Here is an 18742-nt window from a genome sequence, read left to right as displayed (position 1 = left end):
AGCACTTACCTTCTAGTGAGGTTCTAAAACACAAGTTCCTAGAATTTTAGGAAAAATTCTCTAATTTTCAGAAGGGATATCTTAGAAGGGATGTTGATGGTGATATTTCTGAGATGGGCTAGAGAGAAAGGCAAGTATCAATTGGCACACCCTTTATTGTAAGAGGAGAAAAAGCCAGGACTGACTTTCTCCCATCTGGGAGAAGAGGGCTCAGTAGCAGCAAGCAGCTTGGCAATTCAGTCCCTCAGCAAACATTTATGGAGAAACTGTAATAAGATATTCTGATCTAATTGAATAATGCCTTTCTAAGACAATCCACTACCCGCATCTGACATTGTCTCTGGTTTGTAGAAGTTACTCCCCATCTAGGCATGTTCTTAGAACAGTTGGGTAATGGTGGTACAGAAATAACTGCAATTTTTACTTACACCACAGGTGGAGATATTTCCCATAAATGGGAAATGTACTTATTGACAAGTTCAACGATCAGACTGTGGAGTTGGGTCCTACAGAGCTATGTCTACGGCACCCACACTCTTAATGTCAAGGAAATATAAGCCATAGCCTGAGAGGCTACAGTTGTGCTGCTTTTACCATGACTGAGATGTGGAGGATTCTCAGCTCCTCTTCCGCCGACTCATGCTGGGGTTCTTCAGTTGGGTCTTGTCCAGGGAGGCTCGGGGCACCATCTTGGTGGTGGATGTGAAAAAGTAAAGTGCCATTCTCCAGCCACTGCTGCCTCCAGCGCACCAGAGGGATGTCCTCCGTGTTCCCCGAGATCTCTAGAGGACAAACACCAAAGGCACAGGTCAGAATTCCAACTGGACCAGTCCAAATCTCCTTTTCATCTCCTTTCTAGACATTGGTACCAATTAGCCAGTGTCAGATGAAGACAACAAAGGGTTTCTAACTATAGTTAAGTCAGGCTTACTGCTGCTCCAAATCTCAAGGAAGGGAAGAGGCCCTGAGGAGAAGAGAATTATCCCCCCATCAGTCTTTGTACCATAAACTAGTGGCCCAGCCTCTCACCCACTGAGAAAAATACAAAGGTAAAAATTCAAGTTCTTCCCCATATTTCTATGATCAATAGCATCCTTTACTTAGCACAGTTTGAATACCCTGATGACCCCTTGAGGTAAATAGAAGATTCTTTGCCTCTTGTAAATTTGAAAGTGTGAGTTCCCTAGAAATTACTCTGAGAAACCAGTGAATCTGCCAAGGAGAGAGTTGGTAATTACTGTGCAGGGAACTGGCACTTATAGAAGAGTCCTGGGAGGTTACTGCAGAGCACTGGAGCTGGCAGGTTATTTCTAAAACCGCCAACATTTGCTGCATAGTCCACTGGAGATGTCTGATACTTGCTTTGGCAGGTAAAGTAATGTTTTAATTCCCTTTAATTTTTCTCTTCATTTTTGCAGAGCAAAGGTGGTATACATGAGAGGGCTGCAAAGAAGCAGGCCCTTACCACAGACATAAGCACTCACCTGCTTTCAGAGCTCTAGACCCAGGCACTGAAATATCAACAACAAACAAATAACAATATACCAGAACCTACTATGTACTTCATACTGTAGGTGTTAAGTGATGCTGCAGAAGTATACTGTTATGTGTCCCTTTCTCTAATATTCCTAAGCAATATCAGATCAAAACTTTGAGACATCCCACAACAGAAAGAACCTGATTAATCCAGCTTTCTTGAGCTTCATTTGGCCCTAAGACCATTTTTTCCTTAACAACTATTATCATCCTCGGAAACTAATGTTCTGCTGAACATACTGTGGCAAAGCATTGCTTTATAAAATTTCATTTTTTTTTGAAAGACATGGCTTCTTCTCCCAAAATTTATCACCTTTGACTAAACAATTCATTACACCTAAAGAAGATATAGTAAGATCCCTTTAGAATAGTATTCTCATCAAGTTACCACAATCATAAAGAGGAAAGCCATTTAAAATATTTATAGAGTTTATAAATATCTTTCACTCTTTGTGGGAGTGTACAAATGATGTTCTGCTGTATTTATTTACTTATATAGTTATTCATTAATTTATTTAACAGACACACAGTGGGCATGTATTATGTACGCACCAGGCACTGTTCTAGGCGCTAAGAGACTAATCTAAATGAGGCTCTCAACAAGTTCTCCAAAGCAACCCACTGTGAATGAATGTGTAAAGTGTTACACCACATGCATAAAAGTTTTGTGGAAACAGAAGAAGGCAGGAGTAATCTTGCTTGGGTAGAGGGGGGAAGATGGGAGGAAAGTAGCGTTGCCAGAAGAAGATACTATAGTTTTGGGCCTTGAAGGGTGAGTGGACTTCCTATAATAGATAGAGAAGTGGGGAACAGACATTCAGACATTGATAGGAGAATACGGAGGAGGAGGAGGAAGATGAAGAATACTGGCTGGTCCTCTCAGGGAAGGTCAGTGAGAAGGATTCATGAGCCACAGGTCATCAGCCCATGATGATTCCCTAGCTCATCCTACCATCCTACCTCTCCTCTGGGAAGGAGAATAAACTTTGGAGTGTGCAAGAGGACGAGGGTGCAGCAAAAACAAGGTGCTTGGAGTCCCCTTCATTCTTAGCCTCTCCCCTTAATCGCCTGAAGGGCTTAGTCATTCTGTTGGGCTGGTAAGCTGTCCACGCTCTGGAAGTGACCGGCACAAGCATCTAGGAAGCTGTGGTGGGCAGAGGGTATGCAAATGGAAGATCCCCTGCAACTTGGTCCTGGTTTTCCCCAGGCACAGCTCCATTTGTTAAGTGAGGCAGTGACAAAAGCTTCCCAAGTGCATCTTTCCTCTAAGGGGTCTTTACAGATTTCCAGGTGAACAGAAACCCTTCGGCGCACCTCCAAGGGTGCCTGCATAGACCTGCGGCTGCCGCATGACACTTCATCACAAGTCCTGCAATCACAAACCCCACTCGACAGCACTCACCCTTTCTAACCACTCATCAAGCCTCCACATCAAAGCACTGGGAAGGTTCTTCCTGGGAAACACACCCTTCTCTCCCAAGTCCATTTCCTGACATTACAGTAGAAACCAAACTCCATCTCCTTCTCATCACAGACACAAGAATCACAAGCAGCGACAGCTCCTAATAGAGCACCTAATGGCACAATTAAATCACCTAGAGCAACACACATCCAGCCTCTTGCCTGCACCTGCTCTATTCCACACATGTCAGGTCCCACTTTAGCCCTTCCTGTAACTATTCAAGAGGAATCCAGCACCTCATACCTCTAAAGCACTCAACAAACTGGCTTTTTATTTCCCAGGAGAGCCTTATCAAGGAGGCCAGGCTCATTACCCCTGTTTTAACTGTGGAAGCAGAGACAAGTAAATACCCAGACCAAAGTCACCCAAGCCTGACACAGAACAGGGACTAAGACAGATGAATGAATTTCTATCAGATCCCTTCCACCTCCAACACAGGCATCAGACGACGTGACCTTTGAACATGCATAAAGAGAGGAAGCAATTGAGTTGAAAGCCCATGGGGTCTTTCAGGAATTCTTGTGCCGCAGTATTTAAATTTTTTGCACAAAGCCTTAGTATTCCATGAGTTCTTTTACAACTGAAATATAATTCACATACAATAAAATTCACCCTTTCAATATATACAATTCAGTGGTTTTTAGTATATTCACAAAGTTGTGCAACCATCACCATTCTAATTCCAGAACCTTTTAATCAGCCCCAGAAGAAACCCTGTACCCACTGGCAGCCAAGACTGTTTTTGAGAAGGAAGGACTCCTGCTCCAAGGTTCTAGGAGTGATGGTACCAAGGAAAGAACGGGTGCAGTGGGGGTATGGGGAGGTGGGCTGAGAGCACAGAATCTCTAGCCTCGGCTTCCAGCCCAGCCCTCTGAACCTCTCTATGGGTTATTCACGCCAAATTCCTTTGGAAAATGATATCCTGATTCTGCCCAGACCAGAATCATCATAGAGGGGAAAGGGTGAAGGAAGGAGGGTGCCATACCTGCCAGTGAAGGTGCCTGTCACTTTTTAGATTGAAGATAATTACAGAATGATAGTTTCCTCCTTGGTTTTTTTCCCCTCTCCTGGCAAGATCTGACACGGGAGAGCTAAAATGCTAAACTAGGAACTTACTTACTTATGCTATATCTGGCCTGGGTCAACCAATGAAAAATCACACCAGGCACAGTAAATGTCTTGTGAATTTCATCGCAGTGGGGCTGAGATCAGAGCTTGGAACATCAGTGTAATCATGTTGGTCTGGATGTCAGCAGAATAGCTCAAGAAGAATAAATGCTCAGAAATTGCTTTACCAATGCAAGCCTGACCTGGGACTCCCAAGGAGCAAATATGGGAGGTGATCAAATAAGTTACTTTAGTCCAAGACCTCCTGAGGGCTGTGGATGAGGCTCAAACAGAGCCTTTGCCAGTGTACTGAATAAAGCAAGTGCCAACAGGAGCCTGCACAGTCATCTCAATATACCACAGGTGGCATGAGCACCACAGCCATCATCACACTGTGGGGCTGAGATCTCCAGAAAGGTAAGGCTGCCCTTACTTTAAGCATTCCATTTGTCCCATTCTTCCCCTATGTTAACCTCACAGATCTCAGAACCTCCAAAATTCTGGAATGCCCGAAATTTACAGAAACCAGGGTGCCATTCATTCTTTTTTTTTTTAATATGTTTTTTTTCCCTTGTAATGAGAACTCTTTTTTAAAATAGTTACTTATTTATTTATTTTATATTTGGCTGTGTCAGGTCTTAGTTGCGGCACACGGGATCGTCTTTGCGGCATGCAGGATCTTTCGCTGCAGCGCGTGGGCTCTTTGTTGCAGCATGCGGGTTTCTCTCTAGTTGTGTCATGCAGGCTCCAGAGCATGTGGGCTCTGTAGTTGCAGCACACAGGCTCTCTGGTTGTGGCTCACATGCTCAGTAGTTGTGGTGCGGGCTTAGTTGCCCCGCCGCCTGTGGGATCTTAGTTCCCAACCAGGGATCAAACCTGCATCCCCTGCATTGGAAGGTGGATTCTTAACCACTGGACCACCAGGAAGTCCCAGCCATTTATTCTTGAATACACAAAGATCCTTGGAGCACATTCTATTTGCCACATTTAGCAAGTTGTGCTACATGGTTTCTACTCTCAAGGAGCTTTTGGTCTAGTAAGAAACTGAAGACAGAACCATGAATAAGTACTCTAAACCGTAATAGCAGTGCTGGGCGAGAGGGTGGTACTTGGCTGGGCATATAGCCTTGGAAAGGGATAAAATGGGAAGAAATGTTGGGGGGCAATTTGAGATGAAGAGAGCAGTATGTGTAAGTGTGTAAAGGAACAGCAGGATGGTGCATGTTTGCAGAGCTGCGGGAGGTCTGGTTATGCTGCAGAGTGAGGATATGGAGAGGAGTAGTAGAGGACTGGGCTGAAAATCCAGATTGGTGTCAACTGTAAAAGTGGTGAATGCCAGTTTTAAGGAGTTCAGAGCTAATGGAAAGTCATCCATGGTTCTATTAAGCAGAGGAATGAATAGAGTCACGAGTAGAAAGATGAAGAAGACCCAGAAAGAGTAGCAGACAGACTAGACTCAATCACAGTCCCAATGTAACTCTGATCCTATATTCTGCAGGGACCACAATACTAAACTGGAACTCAGGAGACCTCGGTCTAGAGTAACCTTGAATGGGATGCCTGGCTTTGAATTTTCTCATCTGTATACGGAGGAGCTGTATTGATGAATTTTAAGATCCTTTTGTAACTTGCCATTCCACAATTCTAAATCCAAAGGGTGTGCTTCATGTGACCACCTAGAAAGGCAATGATTTCAATGTCCCAAGCAGTGTCAGATCCTCGCTCCAGTCTAACCTGCACTCTACCTCTTCCCTCCCTCTGAGCACAGAGTGGACAGGTTAGAGATGATTCAATTAGAGTCTTTAGAGGCCAGGCCCATCTTCAGACTGGACCTCAGGCTGGTGAGAAAGGTTCTTATTCATGCTGATACAGATATGTGGATTCTAAGAAAGAAACCTTGGAACATCTGGACACAACAGAGAACCAGGAAGATGCGACCTTGGGCAGGGAAAGTCACACTGCAGAATAACCTGGGATGGGGAAAGGCAGAGAGAAGGAGAGTGAGATGAAATCACTTTTAAATTGGCCTTAGTCATTGTTCTAATGTTAGCTTGTGTGCTGTGAGCTTGCAGCACTGTCTTTTTGTGGGGTTAGCTTAGGACACCCAAAACTTGCTACAAAAATCCCTGGTCCTTCTTTAGGCAACCCCGCAGGCTGAGAGTCCCTGAACTGACCTGCTAAGACACATCATATCAGAATCAGAATTTCCCCAAAGGACAACTTCACTGAGGACCAGATGCATGATGTCTTCTTTCAAAGAATCTGGCAATTTAAAGTCGAATGTGGATTTGAACTAGGGAAATTCTCAAAGATCCTTTAATTCATTGAAGAACTTAGAGTAGCTTAGGTTAGTCCTGGCATTCTGGGCCCCTTTCCCACTCTGGCAAGGCTGAGTTTCCAGCTAAATCCAGTTGTGTAGTAATGAGGTGGCCCAGGTGTTGAGGTCAAGTCAGAAGGAAGCGTTAACTTGTCAATTCTTAGCCTCATGTTGAGGGCACCTGATGAACTGACCCTGCAGTCTTTCGAGACTGAGGGTGACACCCCTGATGGCCACTGCTGACTATTGTAAGACCCTGCTTAGATCAGGATTTTCAGACTCATTGTGAATCTTAAAAACCCTTCCTCCAAACCAAATCTAATATGGCTTCTGAGGGGCTCCCCAGAGCAGAGTTAGAAAAGAACCGCATCAGGTGGAAGACAAATAAAATGCACGACCATGGAATTCCCGGCCATCAGGGGACTGGAGGGGGAATGTCTATGGGTTATTAGTTTTGCTTGGTTATTTTTTCAATTCTATTAAGTGTGGTATTGTGAAAAGCCTCATGTTCTTTATGAAATAATTACAAGGGAAAGGGAACATCTCTAAAAATAGAATCTAGCCACCCGTCCACCCTATGCTATCTCAGCTGTCATTCTGAGTTTCCCTGTGTGACGAGGATTAAGCGCAGAACTTTAGTAGTGATAAGCTAATTATCCCAAACTAAGAATAACAAATGGGTCTTGTCCATCAGTGACTATCATTAAGGTGACCAAAGGTAGGCCTGTGATAGAATTACCCCCTTTTCTTCCATTCTTTTTTACTCCCCGCCCCCAATCCCCATTTCAGAGTTTGAAAGATATTGATGGTAGGTCTAGTTTCCCACATGGTCTCATTATGGTCTTCCAACTAAAACTATTAACAGTGGCATTAATTTTCAACACCTTTGTAAGAAAATAACCTGCTTAAGTCAGGGGTTAATAACAGTAGAGGATCACTAATTATCCTGTAAATCTTTACTCTGGTATCAAACGTGACCCAAGTCTTTAATGTCTCTGGAACAGCAGCCTCCAAAGACCCCAACTTGTTCCATAAACATAATAAAAGCAGTGCATTAGTGTCCTGGCCATCTGTGAAGAAAGATGAGGGACGATGAAAATCAGACAAAGGAGAGGGATGCAGAGAAAAAGGACAAAGTCGGGAGAAGTGAGGACAGGAAACTAGGCAGAGAAACAAGGTCCCATAGGTTGAGTTGGCTGGGCCTCCACACCTCCTGCCATCTGGTATGGAGTTCTGGTGATGCAATCCCACATCACACAGTGATAGCCACATAAAATAAGGCGCCCTGCTGAGCCTGAAGTCCACCAGCTCACCAATGGCTTGCCTGAAGTTTGTGCCTATGTAGGCGTGGCTAAGTGAACAACCAAATGGGAGATAGTGCAGCCAGGTAATTCTTTTGTGAAGATGTTCAGAATCCAACGGGAAATGGAACTCTCTTTGTGGTTCTTCTATTAAACTCACAGTCGGCCGAGGAGCTGCTACTTATCATCTCATTCTCACTCCTCTGCCCCACCACACACAACTATGTGAGCAAAAGCTTTATAGCAAAATGGCTTAAGATTTCAAGAATCTCTCGCCCAACGGAAGAACAGGATGTTCCTTTTCCAAGTAATTCAAACCTTTTTGACTTTCTACGATTTGGAATAGAAATTTCCACTTGTGACAAGAAGGATAACTGAATTTCTATTTCCTCTGCTTGGTGACATTTGTTCTCAATGGCAAAAGGAAGAGAGTCTCAAATCATTAATGATCCAATGATAAGAAACGGAATGGCAGGTTAAAGAGAGCTTTGGATTGGGGTGGGAGGGCAGGAAAATGAGGCTGCTATAATTTCCCTGGAGCCCACTTTTCTCATCTTCAAATGATGGGACTAGAAGGTCTCTAAGAACCACACCCCCAGCTCTAACCATGGTATTCAGTGACACTGGCTCTAGTTAGACTCCAAATCAGGTACAGTCTAAGTTTCTGCATGCCAACTGGATAAAAGTCTCTGGAAGTTTTTTCCACATCAGACTTTCCTCTTGGACTTTGGCATGCTTCCAGCTTAGTCTAGCCTGCCAACTTATAGACTGGCTGTATTGCAACTCTTGATAGTGACCTATGGAAACTCCAATCAGCGGTCCCCAATAAGAAAGAATCATCTCATTTATAGATGTCTGCAAAGGATCTCCAATGAGTTTTTACTTTATGTGTTTATGTGAACAAGGTAGTCTAAATAAGAAAATTTCACCTGATTTCTGTCTGCAGCCCCACAAATATCCCTCTATAGAGCTATATTCTAAAAATCAGAAATGTCAGCTTCCTTTAAAGCTGCTTACCCACCCACTTCTCTGTTTTCTGAAGAGGTTTACAATGGACTGAAATAAACTGATACCAAAAGCAGGAGTGATGAGAGAAAGACATAACGACTCGTACAGTCCATAGTATGTTGTCTCTGGTGGTGGGGGGGGGGAGGAGCAGTGGAAAGCGGAGGGTGGTTTTGTAAATCAGACTTGATGAAAAGCAGTGAAGCATTCTATGGATGCAGCTGGAAGTAGGTCACTCTGTGCTACTCTGTGCTGGCATGAATAGCAATCGAGCAACTGTGCGCACATTCTATTTACCTAGCCATGGAGATGAAAACATTCCTGTGGGGTGAAAATGCAGCCAAAACGTTCTGACACAACCAGAGAGATGAGGAGATGTTCAAATGCCTTATGATTTTATCCAAAATGGTTTGCTTGTTCCTACAACCGTGTTTCTCTGGATCTTTTCAAACCTCTGCAAAGAGTTTATCCACATGATACTCATTAAAGTCTCATTTGAAAGGGAAAAAAAGCCCAAAGCTCTTTGAAAAAGGCAGAGTTATCTGAGCTACAGATGTACAAAGAAGATTTTTAAATATATCTAATTCTATTCTCCACTGCCATCTGACTGACCTTTGTAAATTCAGATAACAGCACACACTTAACAAAATCTGACATCAAGTAAGATGTGTAATAGTATTTAAACTTGGTAAAGTTAAAATCTGTATTTACGGATCATTTCATGCACTGTAACGAGAATAAGTCATTTTGAAGCCTGCGGTTTCACAATTGAAATTCTGATTTGAGCTTTGCAAGCCCTTGGGGGCCACTTCCCTGTAGTGCGGCGTTGGAAGCAATATGGACACATGGGTTTGGGAAAACCAGGACATTGGTTGTAGGGTGATTGCAAGGAAACTGCCTAGTAGATCCAGTGAGAGCTCTGTGCATTTCGAGTCCTCTCTCGTACTCTAGTCTTTTATTAACAAAGAGCTTAGTATTTGCTGTAATTCTCTGATCTCAAACACTGAGGTCCCCTCACCAGTTCTCATCTTATAAAATGGATGGGAAAAGAAAATGATAATGACCAAATCACCTATAAATGACTTACAAAAGGAGACTAGCCCATCGCTTGCCCTAAACTGTCTTGATTCATCTCCATTTCTAATTAGTTCTCATCCACTTGGATTTCTGTTCTTATCATCTATGATTCAACTCAACAGTAATGATGTACATATTATGTGCTGGCCTCTGCTAAGAAGCCCTTTCAACATTCATGAACTAACTTAATCTTTAATGACCCTTTAATGTGGGTATTTATATTTCCATTTTACAAGTAAGGAGCTCCAGAAAAGTCAAACTACTTGACCAAGTTCACCCAGTAAGTAAATACTAAAATTAGGGGAAAAAAATTCCTAGTTGTTTTGGCTTCAAGGTTACTGTTCTTTTCCACTATTTCAATTCCCATTCTCTCATTTTGCACATCTCAACCCCAGGATAACAGAAGTGCTTAGCAATATCTGGCATACAATGAATACCAATCAACATCAATATCATTGTCATTATTAACACTGTGGTTTTTGTTGTCATTATTAGTATCACTCACATAAATTCCAGAATTGAGCAATAATCTTTGACAGAGTTAAGCAAAGGGTAATTTTAACTGTCACAAGCTGCTTAAAAGTCTTCCTAAGTCCAGGAACCATTAAGAATCAGTTCACTTCCAGTGAGGAACCTGGCCAAGTCATATTTGTATATCTCTCTAATGCTCCTTAACAAATTGAACATTCCTTAGATACCTCTGATGAAACCCCACTTAAACTATCTTTGCTTTAAGATCTGGCCACAGGGGCTTTCACAGATGATGCCATGCTGTCCATGTTCATTCAAGGCTGGCATTCAAGGCCAACTTGGCTAAGCTTGCTATAAGGCACTTAGCAAGACACTCAGTAATTAAAATGGGCAGGTCATCCCAGATGGACATGGGGCTGGCTGACACCGAGCAGGACCCTCTGGGGCTCCTGGGCACAAAATCCTTTCTGTGTCCCCCATTTCTTGATTACAGGAAATAGGCTTCATTCATCCTCCATGACCTTCCCTGAGTTCCAACTAGCAGGTTCAAACAGTTGCTAATTAGGGAAGGGAGAGGATTCGAAGACAAAGGAACGGTCAAAAGAAACAATAGTGCAGCCTTGGGGCAGGGGCCCGGTTGCCCCTCAAGGGATACACAGAACAATATCTTTAAGCTGTTTTGCAGGTAGTGGAAGCCCCACCAGGTGGGAAAAGGTAATGATATGCTGCCCACAAGCACCTAGACCCCAGACCAGTTGAACCAGAAGGTTGATGATGCTGACTCCCACTTACCTCACCACCAACCAATCAGAAGAATGTCCACGAGCTGATCACGCCCTCTTTGAACCATTACTATAAAACCTCTCACAACCACCTCCAGGTTGGGACACACAGTTTTGAGGGCATTAGCCCACTGTGACCCCCTTTGCCTGGCAAAGCAATGAAGCTATTCTTTTCTACTTCACCCAAAACTCTGTCTCAGAGCATTAATTTGGTGTTGGGGTACAGAGGGCAGATTTGGCTTCATGATGACTGTGCTCAAGGAAGAGGGAAGGACCAAATAGAAATGGTGTTAAAATAACAGCTGAGCTTCCTTCAGGGGTAAACTGAGTCCTTTTCTGCAGATTAATTTGTATAAGTGCTTGTTACCATAAACACCTAGAGGTGCCACTCAAATGGAACCTTCCATTCTCATCTTCCCCCTGACGGACAAAGCTTTCTGTCCCATTCCTACAGACCTGTGAGCTCACCTCGCTGACCGTGAGCTCTGCCTTCTTGCACACACGTAGGCGGGGAGCCCGAAGCTGGGTGGCCAGTCGTCTGTCTAGGCTCTTCTCTCTAAACCACTTTCTCCTACAGGAAAAGAGGGTCAGAGTAGCTTCTAAAGCCTCTTCTCATACTAAAATTCTCTGATTTTATTTTTTATCTTCCTACGATCTGCAATTACCATAGTGGGGGCTGAACCTTAAGTTCCTACGAAGTGAAGCTGGGAAGTGGTAATAATCTTCTGTGTCTCTGTTGTGTTATTCAGCCTGAGAAAGGGGAGTGGGAGGGAATTCTACAGACTGGAGCACATAGAAAATTCCTATCCTAATCACTGTGTTTCAACTTACAAAGACCTTTCTTATGAGGCCCCTTCTCTTTTCATTCGTCAGTCCTCTCTGGTAGGTTTTACAGAATTAGGATCGAAGGCCAAAGAGGGTAACTGATGATCTCAAGGATTAGAGCTAAAGTGACGGAGCTAATAGGGATCAAATCCAGCCTTCTGACTCCTAGCACGGTGCTCCTTCTACCAACCTGTGCTGTCTACCAAAGCGATGTTTATTTATACTGAGAACTCGTGAACCACTGTGCTTGTATGTCAGCTTAATGAATTAGATATACAGAAGATATGTATCACTAGTAAACACTGTCAACAGTTTGAAGTTTGGGCTTATAGATCGGGGAATGAAATTGAGTTATTAACCAATTTACACTAGTGTACAAATCACATGACAATCTGATGTGATTTCCCTGTGACGGACTCCCCCAGCGGATCAGATCTGCTTCTTACTGGATTCCAGCTACTGGTCTGAAGACTCTCTTGGGCCCATTTCTGCAGGCTATTGTGTAAATGCTCCTTTCAAAAGAGGTCAAGATGAACTCTAAGTGACCTGCCAGACAGATATCTCCATGGAAATATTAATCTAGCCATCTAGTCCCTGCTGGGTGAAAGATAATGATTTACGAGAAATACAAGGCCACTTGATTGCTAAAATATGTTGCTGCTCAGCTGGGAATAACGTACAGTACATTGACAGTACCAGTTGCTAACACCTTTCTACTTTTCTCCTCCTCTTTCTTTATTATAGCCCTCTCCCTACTCTATCTTAATTCTAAAGCCCTCCCTCCTCTACAGGCCTTCCACACAAAACACCCATTATGGGGCTGGCAGTGAGAAGTGGGAGCCATGCATTCTTCACGAAGGATGTACGTGAGAAAACAGGTCCGCCATTTTGCATTGGTCAGTAGCACCACTCTTCACGCCTCCTGTGTTCCTCCGGCTCCTCTCTGTGCTGGGCCCTGCTCTGCAGTGTGTGTCTGAATCTCTGTATTCAGATAATCATATGCACTTCATAGTGCCAAGGATGTTTTCCTCTTTTTCTCATCTCTGTTATGAGTTTATATTTATGCTTTGCACAAGCCAAGTTTAGTGTTCATAAAGTTCTCAGTGATGTTATGATCAGGCTGAATTTGACAAGATCAAGTAGGACAACTGATAATTATTACTATTTTTCAAAACAATAAAAGCTAACTTTTATTGAGCACTAACTATGTGGTAGGTAATGGGCTAAACACATACATTCTCATTAAGCTACTTGACCGCTGATAAGGTAGGTACTATTATTATCCCCAGACTAGGAAAGTGAAGCACAAAGAGGTTAGGTAACTGATCGTATGACTTTGGCATTGTGACTGTAGAAAAGGAACACACCCTTCCTGAAGCCTCACCCTTTCCACTTGCCACTTAGTGAGAGATCATCAACATGCAGGCCAACAAATCGACTTCAACTATTGCCCCCCTTGACCACTGTGGTAGGAGACAAATGAGGCAGTGTCCTTGGTATCACTGACCATGGTCGTGAGAATGGGGAGTGGTGATGCATGAACTGGGACCTGATAATCTGTCTATAGTTCTCTTTTATTTTTTTTTTTTTGACCTTGGTCAAATCAAGAGTGGAAAGCATTACCTGGGTGCATGAACAACATCAGTCTCTAAACATAGACTGTCTATTAACCCAATATACAATATGGCTAATGCTTATGAAGTATGTAAAACATGACAGGTGCTACCTAAGGACTTTTGAATATATTAACTCATTTCATCTTCACAGTCATTATGAGTTGGATAACAATCACCAGTAAGAGGGCTGAGGTACAGAAAGGTTATGTAACTTGCCTAGCATCACACATTTAGCAAGTGGAGAAGACTGGGTTCAAACGGGATGTCTAGCTCCAGATTCTGGGTTCTGTAACACTGTACTTTCCTGCCTCTTCCCTACGAAACACCCTAATATATAGTCCCTGTTATAAAACTAATTTCTAATCAACCTACTTGCTCACTATGTGTTCCTTGCCCCTTTTCTCTTAGTTTTCTGCCCTAGCCTTGTTACTATTCTCATATCTTAATGGACATTACATTTCTTCTGGAGTTTAATTTTTAATTTTCAGTAGCTCTCCACACATATTTCCACTGCAAGGTGACCTCCCATGGTTAGTTCTCCTCCTTAGCTGATCCTAGCATACCCTACCAGCACCAAAGATCAGGAAATTAACAGGTGGCACTGACATTTCCATTCTCTACTTAGCAGCACTCGCCCATTAATTAGAGGGTCTAACTAAAGCAATGTTAGTGGAGTTTTGCAGAAAGAAAAAAAGTGCTGGGTTTTCTGCTTCTGTTTCTGCAAGAACGCACTGTAAAGGAATACAGCTATGTTTCACGATCAAGTCATTATATTGTGAATACAAGTGATGGTAACTGGATGATTAGACTTAAGTCAGGACACAAGGACAGGAACTTAGGGACAGCTAATAGCTTCTCCATCTAGCTCTCAGCCTATGGCCAGAAAGGCACAGAGCTGGAAGGCAATTCTGTGTCAGGGGCATATATCCTCTCTGACATCAGCCGTAAAGCTGATCTCAGCTCCTTAGCAATTATGTCTTTTTCATTCATGAAATTTTCAGTATCTTTTTTGTTTTGTTTACGGCATCTATATTTTCTGATTGTACCACACACTGGAAAATAAGTTCTCTATGAATAATACCTTCTCAGTGAAGTGGAACTTCCTTTCATTTGCCCTACACTCACCTTCTTTGGGTTTCAGATAGAGCTTTGAGTCCTAGCAGTTGAGTATTTGGTGAACAAGGTCACATATACTTTATGTGATAAATATGGGCACATTCTTCTCTTAGTCTTTGTATCCACAGACTCATTCATATATCTTTCATTCTTATTTGGCTGTTGTGTCTAGCACGTGTCAGGTTTTTTATTCTTCCTTCATACAACCACACCCACTTCCTGCTGACCATTACAGCTGCCTTTCTGTGTACTTTCTCTGGGTTCATTAAATGCATTCTCTGGAGGGGGGTAATGCAGCATAGCTTAAATAGGAAGGATTCTAATATCAGAAAACCTAAATCTGAGACAAAGGTCCTGCACCTGCAATCTAAATGCCTCAGTTTCTCGATCTTTCAAAAAATGGAAATACAAATATCTACCTCACAGGGCCATAAAAGTGAAAATGCACATGGGAATGCTTTGAAATATGAGAAATAAGAGTTGTAGTTATTATTAATATTATGTTCATTAAAGATTAGCAACAAGAATAACTTCTTTTATTCCTGGTAAAAAATCAATGTGATTCTACTTAAGTGTAGAGTGCTGTAGTGTTTCCCATGCCCTTCATGATGCCATTTCATTCCTCTTTTTCAGCCAGGGTAGCATATCGGGTCAATGTTTTCAGAGAATGATTTTAATGAACTCTAGGTTATTTTCCTGAGTCATTAATGAAATGACAGAGAGCCTTTTATTTTATATTTTATAACTATAGCTAGAGTCTGTATCTGGGAGAACATTACCTTGAAGCTGATGACACGAAAATCACCACCCTCTTTTCTGTCCTCTACATAGATTCTACTGCTCTTCTTGCAGTTTGTCTCCATCAATTTGACTTCCTAGTATATAAAGTTAGTATTATCTAAACCATGTATGAAGACTTTTATACTGCTTTCCTAACTAAGGCTCCATGCCCAACAAATACGGTAGTAACTTACCATTTAAAAAATAGATTTCAAAGGTAGAACCTGCCAGACCTTTTTGAAAATCTAAGTAGATCCCCTTGATCAGCATGAATGGTACCCCTACAGAGCAGTGATCATTCAGACTTGATTTTCCTTTATAGATTCCCACTGTTACCATGTCTTGCCCCACCACTGTGCCTACCTCTTCCATGCATGCTAGGTTCAATTATGTAGAAGTATTTACAGATCTCATCCATTAGCATCAACTTTAGGGGTTTGCCCCCAGTAAGGGCTCAGAGTCCTTACAAACTGGGAAGGTCTGCCAGATCAGGTTAAACTAGATACTTTGTACCACTTTCCCTAACTTCATCTCTGAAGTTCTTCAGGATGCATGGGTGTATCTCAGGTAGCACCAGTAATTTAACTATTCTTGTTACCCAGTTTGGGGTACTCTTTGTACTCAATATTACTTGTTTTAGTACTTAAATTTCAGGAAGTAACATGCTTGATGAAAATTCACAAATTCTTCAATATAAAAAAGTCATTCCATCAGTTAATTTTATCATTTTCCCCCTCCTACAATCATGAGAGAATTTACGGTTTTTCAGACTGGCATAATTTCTTTACATCTTGTGGGGGATCTCTTATATGCTTGATGGTTATAAAAATCTATTTTTGGTCAATTAATTTCTATTTAGCATGCATTTTTCATACATAATAACCTATTAGAGTTTTCCAAATCCTTGCCTTTTTTGTTTTCAATTTTGATACTTAAATTGTTCCATTAGTACAAAACATATGCTAGGGAGTTTTGTTTTCTTTGTGAGAGGTTTCTTCAATCATTTAAGAGATAATTTATATCCTACTTTGTGTTATCTTTGTTTTTTCATGAACAGCCAGACCTGGATTTGGTGGGGGAAAAAAGCTTCTGGTGTAAAGATGGCTTTTCTTTTTCTGGGCAGATCTTTCAATCTTAGGTGAGAGATCCCTAAACTGCAATGGAAACCCCTCACCACATCCACTCTCCTCATAGGAGGGAAGCAGAAAGCCCAGCTGACTGGCCTCTGGAGTGAGAGGAATGGAGGGGGAAATACAGCCTTTGCCAACACGGAGGGCCAGTCATTTGGGGAGGGATGGGAGAAGGAAAGATGTTTCCCGTCTAAGTTTCTAGGATTGTGTTACAGATGACAAAACTAAGATGAAGGGACTTTTGAAACTACCCGTCTCGGCCTCTTTAATTATCCTGTCTAGAGAGAAAGTCTGTCATCAGGGCTGGAGTCTGGGACTGTTCAAAGAGATTGATTGGAAGAAGACACTTTTTCGTCCCATCTAGATTGCTGCGGTTTTACTGGAATTGAGGCAGGCCATAAACCTATCAGTGACTCAAGAAAATGGAAGCAGTTAAGTCTGCAGGTGCGCCTATTTGTCATATTAATGATGGATCGGTGTTAATGTAAGTAACAGGAGGCTTCTGCATGCGCGCTCTCGGCTGCGGGGGCGTGAAAGGACCTGGGGGCGGGGCTGCGGCTCCACCGCTCCCATCCAGGAGTCCGGGTTCACGGGCCGATGAACCCCCGCCCCCAAAGCTCATCCCCTCCATCCAGCTCAGGCTTAGACGCTCTCTCGCGGGGGCTCCAATTCTAATCAAACTATTTCATAGATGCTGTATTTGACTCAGGTGAAGAAGACTCTAGTCGAAGAGACGTGGTTCCATGTGGAAGGAGTATGATTTGCAGGCCTGATTTTGCAGTCAGACAGACCGGGTTTGAATATCAACCTTTCTACTTCGTACTGGTTTGTCTTGAACAGGTTATTTAAGCCCAATAAGGGTTATGATATTTACTTTAGAAAGTTGTCGTGAGCAAGGAATTAAGTCATAAATGCAAAGCTCTTAATAGAGTGTCTTGGAGCTACGGCCACTTTAATGATTTCTCCTTTTCTGACCTTGAAAACATTTTAGCTCCTAGAAATTAATTGCCAGTCATTCCTCATAGGCTGCTAACACCTTCAGGGTGAGGAGTAGTATTAGGAAGGTTTAGGAAAGATGGGTAGGCCAGTCACTAGGCACGCCAGTCCTAGCGCTTGCGCACTGCTCCTTCCACAGGAAGCTGCCCCCCCCCCCGACAGCCCCTTCCTCAGGCCCTTCTTTCCACAGGAGCCCCTCAGGGTGGGCACTTCACCCAAGGGCAGCCTGTCCATAGACTGGGCAGGAACTCACGAAGTGGCTCAGCACAAGAACTTGAGCTAATCAGATTCTCACTCTTAGGAATCTGAAATAGGGAACGTGGAAGGAATCAGGCCTAAATCAACAGAAGCAGAACTCAGAGAGATGCTGAGTAAAAGCACAGATGGGGAGTCTGGGCCATAAGGGTCACTTCAAGCTGGATAGATGAAGAAACAGAAGAAACATGAGTAAGCAAAGCTCTGAGGTAGAGGAAAGACATTGAGCACAGAGGGAAATGCTAGTCAAGATGGCAGGGGGAAGAGAAGGAGCAGATACACAGCAGGAGCTGAGGCACATTCGTGCAGGACAACACAGGGAAGACCCCAAAGCCCTTCCCTGAGCCCCAAGTGCCATCTTGGATCCGGGTCCACCTGCCTTGAGGCCTGGGAGGAGCATGGCTCCCATTCCTTCAACCCTTCGAGGTCACTGCCTCCTGCTGACATGAGGGAGTCCTAACAAGGACCACCCCCATCACTGAGTAACGTGAGTTACTGTCCCTTACAATCAAAGGAGCCTACCCACTGAGATGTGATACCCTTCAGAGGATCTGGAATCCTCTGAGAATTCCAAATGCTGGCCCCTCACTAGATGGCCTTGATCACAGCACCCAGCCCGAGCCTCCTCTGATCGCCTGTCACAGCTTATAGAAGACTATTTTTTTCCCCCTAGAACAACAGGTAAATACATATAACTCTTTATGAGAGAAGTCCTAAAAAATGTTTGTTTAGACAGTGAAAGAGTAAAGGGAACCCGTTTCTTCAGAATTGTGTCTTTTCAGAGTCTAGCTATGGCTCTGAAGTCTCTTTGTAATTTTGTTTCCATCTGAAAAATGGGAGTCATGATAGCACAATGGCAAACCACAATATGCTGCTTGCTGTAAGGTTGTGAAACATGCCGGCAGATAATGACACTGGAAAGGCAATGCCTTCTTCTTTATTATAAAAGAAAAGATTTTCCTTTGT

The 18742-nt window shown here is 43.0% G+C and overlaps 1 protein-coding gene across 1 annotated transcript in view; it reads right to left on the bottom strand.

Annotated features, from left to right (window-relative positions):
* The window catches only part of ASTN1 (astrotactin 1), a 328474-nt gene that overhangs the window by 197119 nt on the left and 112613 nt on the right, over positions 1-18742 (bottom strand). The window contains exon 2 of the mRNA XM_082462335.1: positions 595-782. Within this exon, the coding sequence (XP_082318461.1) occupies positions 595-782 (188 nt within the window). The remainder of the gene's footprint in view (positions 1-594; positions 783-18742) is intronic.

Source organism: Balaenoptera physalus (genome assembly GCF_965194825.1).
Source record: "Balaenoptera physalus genome assembly, chromosome: 1".
Taxonomy (NCBI): Eukaryota; Metazoa; Chordata; class Mammalia; order Artiodactyla; family Balaenopteridae; genus Balaenoptera; species Balaenoptera physalus.
This window is presented reverse-complemented; position numbering and strand designations above follow the sequence as displayed.